At 41.2% G+C, this 9,164-nt stretch overlaps 2 protein-coding genes across 3 annotated transcripts in view; one reads left to right on the top strand and one right to left on the bottom strand.

Annotated features, from left to right (window-relative positions):
* The window catches only part of HSPA14 (heat shock protein family A (Hsp70) member 14), a 49,598-nt gene extending 49,159 nt beyond the window's left edge, over window positions 1–439 (bottom strand). The window contains exon 1 of one of the 2 annotated variants that reach the window (XR_435754.2): window positions 157–326. Coding sequence is in view for 1 of the 2 variants with exons in the window: in XM_006765313.2 (XP_006765376.1) it covers window positions 157–213 (57 nt within the window). In the remaining variant the exon portion in view is untranslated. Of the gene's footprint in view, window positions 1–156 lie in introns of both variants that reach the window. The other variant, XM_006765313.2, reaches the window with a different exon arrangement.
* Window positions 440–523: 84 nt separating this feature from the next.
* CDNF (cerebral dopamine neurotrophic factor) overlaps window positions 524–9,164 on the top strand; it is a 17,804-nt gene continuing 9,163 nt past the window's right edge. The window contains exon 1 of the mRNA XM_006765312.2: window positions 524–812. Within this exon, the coding sequence (XP_006765375.1) occupies window positions 698–812 (115 nt within the window). The 5' untranslated portion in view covers window positions 524–697. The remainder of the gene's footprint in view (window positions 813–9,164) is intronic.

Genomic DNA, 9,164 nt, shown 5'->3' with positions numbered 1-9,164 from the left:
TTGCTTGGAAACTTCCCCGCAGTAAAGCCTCGCCGCGCGCCGTTCCTCGACCAGCGATACGCAGTTCCACGCCGCAGGTGACCGGAGACCTGGACACGCACTCGGACAACGGGTGGCTGACACCGGGCCCGCAGCCCAGCCCCCCCACTCCCTCACCTTATAGACGGCCACGCAGGCTGAAGTGCAGCCCAGGTGAACTCCGATGGCCGCCATGAGGCGGCAGAGAAGGCGGCAGCAGCAGAGCGGTCCCCCGCCGACTACAGGTCTCCGGCTCCCGATAGCCCCATCAGGCACCGCGGAGACTCCACGTTCCTGCCCGCCCACTGCGTCGGTCCGAACGCCGCGGCCTCCCGCGTTGTTGCCAATCAGCGTGAAGGTCCCGCCTCTCGCACGGCAGTCGACGAATAGCTTTCCTGCGTCTCTACCTGCCCCGCAGAAGCCGCACGGCGTGTGCTGTAGTGCGCACGCGCAAATCAGGTTTTTTCTATAAAAAGGAAAGGGCTCCTTCGCGCGGGGTGTTTTGCCCCTTTGCTGAGAGCCAATGGCAGCTTGGGCTAGTGTGGGTTGAGTGAGTTGCGTCATTAGTCCCAGCAACTCCGGGCTCGCTGCGCTCCCCAGCTTCCGGCGCAGCCTCACGCCTGCGTCGCGGCCCGCGGTCGGTGCTGCTGGCCTGGGCGTCTGGAGCTGCAGGCTCGGCATGTGGTGCGCGAGCCCAGCCGTCTGGCTGGCCTTTTGCGCCGGGCTCTGGGTCTCTAACCCGGCGCCGGGGCTGGGCCAGGAGGCCGGGGGTCGCCCGGGGGCCGACTGTGAAGGTGAGCGGTGTGAGACCTGCTTGCATGGCGGTGGCACCGCGCTGCACCGGCCCGTTGTTGGCTTTGGCTTCTTTGGGCCGTGGCTGTAAATAATCTTTCACTCCGAAAACGCGGGCCCCGTCTCGTTTCCGAGCCCCTGCGCCCGTGCCCAGGCAAAAGTGAGAGCCGGGCTCGGCACCGTCTGACAGACTGCGTGGTCTAGGCTGGTGGGCTTGGATCTGGGTTCGATTTTGTGCGGCTGGATTCAGACGACCAAGGTGCCGAACTGATTCAGCTGCTCCTAACCGGCGACATTTGCTTCTCCTTGCGCAGGCCATGTCTTTTAAGTTCAAATTAGTTTGCAACTCCCCAGTGGAAAATAAAACACGACAGGTTGTAATTGAGTTGAGGTGGCTTAACTAAGGGCTATGAGGACATAACGTTTGTTTTGTTATGACTACAGGGAAAAGTTGCTTTACAAAGGAATATATTAACTTCTTAGAGGAGAAACACAGAAGAACGATTTCTTTTCCGTTCATGGAATCTCAGCTGCAGACTTAAAGTCAGAACACGTGCCCCCTGGCTCTGTGGTGGACTTAACCTGGTTCTGGCAGAAATCATTGTGATAATACCTCCTTCAGAGGGCCAAGATAAAAGCTACACTAGTTTATTTCTCCTGCAATACCTCCACGATCCATTCATTGAAATAGTTTAAATGTATATCCTCACCCTTCTGTTAGCTTGCAATCTATAATTACGTAACAGGAAATTGTAAATACACAGTATATGTTGAATGAATGGGTACACATAGTCTATATTACAACTAAATAAGGCCTCAGAATTGAAGCCAAATTTTCTGTTAGCCCTGCAATAATTAAACTTTTCTCCAGAAATTAAAAATGTCTGCACGGTGTACTTTTTAAAAATTTTATGTAGCTACTTATTTAGCTTAAGTTATAAATTTGTCCTACACATTTAATGCAGAATTTGTGAGGCATAAACAATTGATTAGTCATCAGTAATTTATTTTCTGGAGCTTCTACCTAAAAACATTTTAGAAGAGCCAGCGCATCTGGATTAATTAAATGTGAAGCTTATGCCATCTTTCCTGAATTTACTATAGCATATTGTGATTATTAACTTGCATGTCTAACCTGGGTGTGTATTTCCTTTTTTAGATAAAGAAGTTACAGAATTACAGCAAAGGAAGTACTAGTTTTAAAATTAAGAAATAGATTGTAGATCTGGCTCTCTTACGGCATATGAGTATTACTAACCATTTAAATCTCCCTCAAGGTATAAGATTAAAATGCTATATGCATACTATAAGGCAAAGGTAAAATACCGATCAGTCCATGAGCCACCTGGACCTATTGAAATGTTAAGTTCGCAAAACGTTTTAAAAAACATTTAAATCAATTGGTTACTTTTTCAATTGTAAGACTTCATATTTAAAAATTCAGATTTCTGCCTTTTCTTAAAATTCAGGTGACCTGTTAAGACTAGCCCATATGTCCAAGTAGTAGGAATTGGCTGTGGCTGCTCTTTTTAAAAAGGACATGTGTTCTCCAGGTTTTGTTTCTGTCTTTCCTACTCGGATTTCTTTCACCCATTCATTTTACTTGCGTGAACCCTGAGATTATTTAAGTTTCTGACCCCTGCACTAGTTAGGTCATTTGAGGCTTACTGGAAAAATGTAAAAATTTTCAGATCTTATTAAACACATCATATTATGGTACAGCCATGGTAAAAAAAAAAAGAAAAAAAAAGAAATAAAAAAGCATTGTATTATGAGACTTAAAAAAAAAACTTTTATTTTGAAATAATTATAGATTTGTTTATGGGACTATTTTAATAAAAAAAGAGCCCACAACAAATAAAATAGTATGGTTATCTGGTTGTAGCAATAAATACATGCCAGAAACTTAAGTTATTAATTTGTTAGGCAATTTATGGTGAGATAAGCCCAAGGAGTAAACTTTCATTCTTATCTTAACTTCTCTGTGGCATGGGACACCACTGACTTCTTTCTCTTTCAGAAACTTCCTTCTCTTGATGGCGTTGATACTGTATGCTTTTTTCTTACCTTTGCTTCTGTCTCTGTGCCCACTTGTTCATGGTATCTTTCTGATTCTCTAGCCAGGTCTTCAGTATCAGAATTTTCCGGAGTTCTGTCTTTGGCCCTCCTCTCCTCTCATTCTACACACTCTTCTATACAATCGGAATCCACCTAACTATAGTCTGATTAATCCCAAATATTTATATCTAATCCTACTCCTTTTGAGAGTCCCAGAACTTGCATCCAATTGACTACTGGATATCCCCACTTAGATATCTTATATCTCAAACTCAACAGAGTCACAAACCAAAGTCATCATCTCCTCCCTTCTTAGTCTCCAAAACCTGTTATGCTTATGGTGACAGTATCTACCTGGTAAACTAGACTGGACTTTTCTTCCTCCCTGATCCCCTATGTCCATCAGTCACTATGTCTGTTTATTCTACCTTCTGGTTGTCTCCTTTCTCCTTCCCCAGCTCCATTGCCTTGTTAAAGATATTCACCATTTTTATCTTCCTTCTGCCACAGCAGCATCCTTCTTGCCACCTTTCTTCCTCTACTCTAGTCTACAGCAGTGTTACCATGCTACTCCCTTATTTAATATCTTTTAGTGGTCTCCCACTTTCCCCCAGGTCTGTGCTTCTATATTTTCCCCACAGTATCTAGTATAGTTCTCCTAGTGTTCAGTAATTGTTCTGAACAAAGGTATGCATATATGTTGTCATTAATCCACAGTGGGATCCAGTTAAAGGAGTCTTGAAGTTGACTTTTGCCTTGAGAGCATTTGCTGCACAGCAATCTGAACTTAGGTTTTCATGGCTTTGAGTACATTGAAGAGAATAAAAGACAAAGTGAGAACTCTCCCAAGTTAGAAGTGTAATACTAGGTTCTTCCCCTTCCCCCTCCCTAATTAATTTGGAACTCCAAAGAACTAGACCTTCATTATAAAAGGTAAGGGTGTGTGTGTGTGTGTGTGTGTGTGTGTGTGTGTGTGTAAGAACAACTCTACTACCATCTTCAAACTAAAAAGGAATTGTATTACTTGAATTTTTAAGGATTAACAGGGGAAACAAAAATATCTCCAGATAATTAATAATCACAAGCTAATCCACATATAGGCTGAAGCCCAAATTCATATAATATGGATGGTTCAAAATATTGCAAATTGATCATTTAATGTAAAGGGATTCCAAGCAAACATCAACAAATGCCAGTCTTACCTATAGGAATCCACCTTCCACCTAGTCCTCAAAGAATTCCCACAGCTGAAGTTCCAAGAAATAAAGCTTATATTCAGAAAAATGACAAACCCATGGAGAAGAAAAGCACCATAAGTGATAGCCAGTTGAGACAAGAGACAGAAGAAGCACACCAGAAAAGGCTTCGGGTATTGGAATTACTAGGGATCTATAATAATAAAAGCGTAATGTGCTAGTGATACTGGACAGCTGAATGACCTTCTGGACGAAGCCAGGGCTGTGAGGGCTGAGCCCCTTGCATGAATTTCGTGCTTCGGGCCTCTAGTAGAATATAAAAGGTATATCATGTTTAAAGAAACAAAGGAAGGGATTGAAGATATAAATAAAAGCAGGAGGCAATTAATAAAAGTCCAACCATATTTGGAAGAAAAAAACTACAAATAGAAATTAATGGGGTTAACAGTAGATTAGACAGCTGAGAAAAGAATTAGTGAGTTAGAAGACTGAAGTAATTAAGAAGGAATCTTTGAGATTTAAGAAAATTTATGAAAGGAAGATGAAGGTACAATGAGGATACAAAAGAATTCCAACATAGGTTAACTGGACTTCCAGGAGAAGAAGAGGATAGCTCAATTTTCCAAATTCATGAATGTCATCAATCCACAGATTGGAAAGTCCAATATGCTCCAAACCAAAGAAATAAAATTATATGACTAGTATCTATACTAATAAAAGGGTAATATGCTAATTAGGCCAGATATTTTCTGGACAAAGCCACAGTGGCGGGGTCCGAGGCAGAGGCGGTTAGGGGCAATCAGGCCAGCAGGGGAGGGTAGTTAGGAGCAATCAGGCTGGTGGGGGGGGCAGTTGGGGGTGATCAGGTCAGCAGGGGGGGCCATTGGGTGATTAGACCAGCGGGGGAAGGGGGGCAGTTAGGGAGGGAGGGGGGGCAGTTAGGGAGCAATCAGGCTGGTGGCAGGGAGCAGTTAGGGGTGATCAGGCCAGCAGGCAGAGGCAGTTTAGGGGTGATCAGGCCTGCGGGATCGGACCTAAACCTGTAGTCAGACATCTCCTGAGGTGTCCCAGATTGGAGAAGGTTCAGGCCAAGCTGAGGGCCTCCCCCCACCCCCGTGCATGAATTTCATGCACTAGGCCTCTAATCATATAATAAAGGAATTGGAAAAAAAAAGAAAAGAAAATCTTAACCACAGTTAGAGAAAAAAGACTGATGACCTTCAAAAGAATAGCGATTAGATTGACAGATGAATTAGCAATGCTTTAAAGGTCCAAGGTCCCACAGGTAGTAGGTAGTAAAGCCAGAATTTGGACTCAGGGAGGCTGACATCAGAGCCTGAGCACCAAAAGTTTGCAGGTTCAATTCCCAGTCAGGTTGTGTATAGAAGACAACTATTGATGTTTCTCTCTTGGATTTTTTCTCTTTCTTCCTCTCTCTAAAATCAATAAGCATATCCTCGGGTGAGTATGAAAAAAATCATGCTGGTTAGAATTCAGAATGTGGGTCAGTTTAAAGCAATCCTCTGGCTAGGTGGTACTACAAATGCTGGTGAAAAAAATAAAAATATCATAAAAGAACCAAAGAGCTGGCAAGATAGACTGAATAGAACAAAGTGGAAAGGAAAGCAGCAATTCTGAGAGATAAATTGAGCTTACAGTCATTTTGCCTTGAGGACATTGGCCAGTCAGTGTAAAGGTGACCTTTGGTGTGAGGGATAAAGAAGACCTGTTTTAAGTGGCAAATCTATCTACTAGAACTCTTTCACATTAACCTGGGTTCTCCAAAGGATTTCTTCCTCAAAGTAAGGATGAATAAGTAGTAAACCTAACCCATCCTTACTCATAAAAGACCATAAGGAAATTTTCCTTGATGTTGAGCAGGGTAGAAGAAAAGGAAAAGGAAAAACATCTCAGAGATTTTAACCACAAGATGTCCCTCACTTAAATCTGCAGTCAAAATTCACATCAATTCTCGAAAAAACTTCAAAGTATTTACTTAGTTTAATGAAGTCCCAGTTAGGCCTGATAAATACAAACACAAATCCTTTATGGAAATAAGGCATCTTTATCTTAGGTCTCACATAATCTCCACAAATATGTTCCAAGGACGATGGTTATCATGCAGTACAAAATAACCAAGCACACAAAGAAACAAGGCACCAGGAGCAAGAATCATAGAACAACAACAACAAAAAGAAACACAGTCATGAACATTAAGAGATCAGACACAGATGATAATCATATATATATATATATATATATACATATACATATACATATACATATACATATACACACATATATAAAATCTCAACTTGAAAATATCTGCAGGAAATAGGAAACTATAGGAATTGACCTAGCATATTTGAAAAAAGAACTAAAGAGAACTTCTAGAAATAAAAATTTTAAAAAACTTAATGAATGGATTTAATAGTAAAATATAGACAGCTAATAATGGAATAGGTTAAATAGAACTTGATTCCTCAAAGCGTGTTCTTCATATCAGCAGTGCTGGCATCTTTTAGTAACTGGTTGGAAATCCAGAATCTTGGGTCCTATTCCAGACCTATACATTAGAATCCAAACTTTAACAAGTCTCTAGGTTATTAATATGCACATTAAAGTTGATCTAAGATGAGGCCAGAGAGTCTTCATTTCTAACTAACTCCCAGGTGATGCTAATGGTATTAAACCAAGAACCACAGTCTGAGTACCAAAGAACTAGAAGTTGGCTATGGGTGTTGTTGCCTGTCATAAGAATTCTACATAATGCAGCACACAGCAACAAAAGAATGGAAAATAAAGAAAGATTAAGAGTTATGAGAACAGATTGAGAAGATCCAAAATATGTGTAAGTGGAGTTCTGAGTTTTTGTCTCCTCCTTTCTGAAGTGCATCATTTAGTAATTATCCTACAGTGCTTCACACATAGAAAGTGCTCAGTAAATATTTATTCATTGAGTAAATTAATGTATCAAATGAACATAGTTTAAATGACTTTTAAGTGTCTAGTTTGTGCATTAGAGTGATTTATAGATCTTGCCCCATTTATAGACAGAGAATACATGATTATAGGGGCTTGGGGGACAGAGCATATTACCCAATTTTAATTAATACTATGAATTAAGAGGAAGGATGGAGAGAACTAAGGGTCTATATCCTCTCTAATTTTCCTTACTATATTTCCATGGAAGTCTCTTTCTAATATTAGAGCTATTGATTTCCAGCATAGGCTTCTTGCCTCTGTTTCCTTCATGACTTGCATGCCCCATTTTATAAAGTAACATGGGAAAGCATCCTCCTCCTATTATAGGGTAACCCAATGGATAACTGTGGGCCGAGTCACACCACCTGGGGTCTAATTCCTTCTCTACCACTAATTGGGCAAGTTAATTGGCCTCTCTTTGGCTCAGTTTTTTTTTTTCATCTGTAAAATGAGGATAGTAACATATCTACATCGTAGCTTTGTTCTGGGACTTAAATGAATTAGTATATGTAAAGTGCTTAGAACAGTGCCAGCACCGTAAATGCCCAACACATGTTGGCTGTGGGTGTTGTTGCCTGTGCCTCTTTTGAGGCTCTTGATACTATAATCCTATATAATAAAGGCATTATATGCTAATTAGACCGAACAGCAGGATAACCTTCTGGACAAAGCTGAGGCTGTGAGGCTGAGGCAGAGGGCCGAGGCAGCTGGGCTGTGTGGGCCAAGCCCCTTGCACAAATTTTGTGCATCGGGTCTCTAGTCCTATATAATAAAAGGCTAATATGCAAATTGTCCCCTTCAGAGTTTGACCAACTGGGAGTTCAACAGCTCGCTATGACATGCACTGACCACAGGGGGTGGCGTGGGATGAAGGAAGGCCCCGGCCAGCAGCCCACAGCCAGCAGCTGGCAGCCAGGGGAAGGAAGGCTCTGATCAGCCCTGATCACTGGCCAGGCCTAGGAAACCTACCTGTGCATGAATTTTGTGCACTGGGCCTCTAGTCAAATATAATTGTTCAAATTGGGGTTTCACCTCAGGCTCATAATAATGGAACATATAGACTTATGCAGATTACCAAGGGGCTTTATCCAAGATACACATTCAGGTTTTTTCTGTGCTTTAAACTAAGATGTCCCTTAGAGTACTATAGTAGGAGACTTCTATTGACATCAGTGGACAGATCTAGGTAGAAAATCAAGAAGGAAACATCCACCTTAAATAACACACTAGATCAGATGGATTTAATTGATATCTTCAGAGCATTTCACCCCAAAGCAGAAGAATATACATTTCTTTCAAGTACACATGGAATATTTCTAAGCTAGACTACATTTTAGGACACAAAACAAGTCTAAATAAATGTAACAAGATTAAAATTATATCTAGCATTTTCTCTGGCCATAATGGTATGAGACTAGAAATCAGTCACAAGAAAAAAATCCAAAAAACACATAAAGACATTGAGGCTGAATAATAAGTTACTAAATAATGAGTGGTTTAACAATGAGATAAAGGGAAAAATCAAAAGATACCGTGAAACAAATGAAAATAAGAATCAACCACTTAAAATCTACAGAACACAGTGAAAGCAGTCCCAAGAGGAAAATTTATAGCATTACAGGCCTACCTCAAGAAACAAGAAAAATTTCATACAATCTAACCTTGCATTTAAGGGAACTAAGAAAAGAACAACAAACAAAGCCCAAAGTGAGTAGAAGGAAGGGAATAATAATGATAGAGCAGAAATAAATAAAACAGGGTCTAAAAAACCCCACACAATTAAAAATATCAATGAAACCAAGAACTGGTTTTTTGAAAAGATAAGAGTGACAAACCTTAACCAGACTCATCAAGAAAAAAAGAGAGAGGACCCAAATAAATAAAATCAGAAATGAAAGCATGCTGGGAGCTGGTCCATCCTTGCTGTTTCAAGGGACCTGGCATATATGGCATACTCTTCTTAATATGTTTGCTCACCTTCTTGGCACTATGTGTTTTAACCAAGGTCACCTCTCTGAGAAAGGTTGTTTCCCCAGGTAGGGATTTTTCCCTGAAGTTAGGGAGGGAATAAAACCCCCTAACTAAGTGCCAGGCGGGTAGTTACTCACTGTAACT

Source organism: Myotis davidii, unplaced genomic scaffold (genome assembly GCF_000327345.1).
Source record: "Myotis davidii unplaced genomic scaffold, ASM32734v1 scaffold1380, whole genome shotgun sequence".
NCBI classification, from domain to species: Eukaryota; Metazoa; Chordata; class Mammalia; order Chiroptera; family Vespertilionidae; genus Myotis; species Myotis davidii.
Note: the sequence above shows the minus strand (reverse complement) of the source record. Positions and strands in the feature narration are given on the sequence as shown.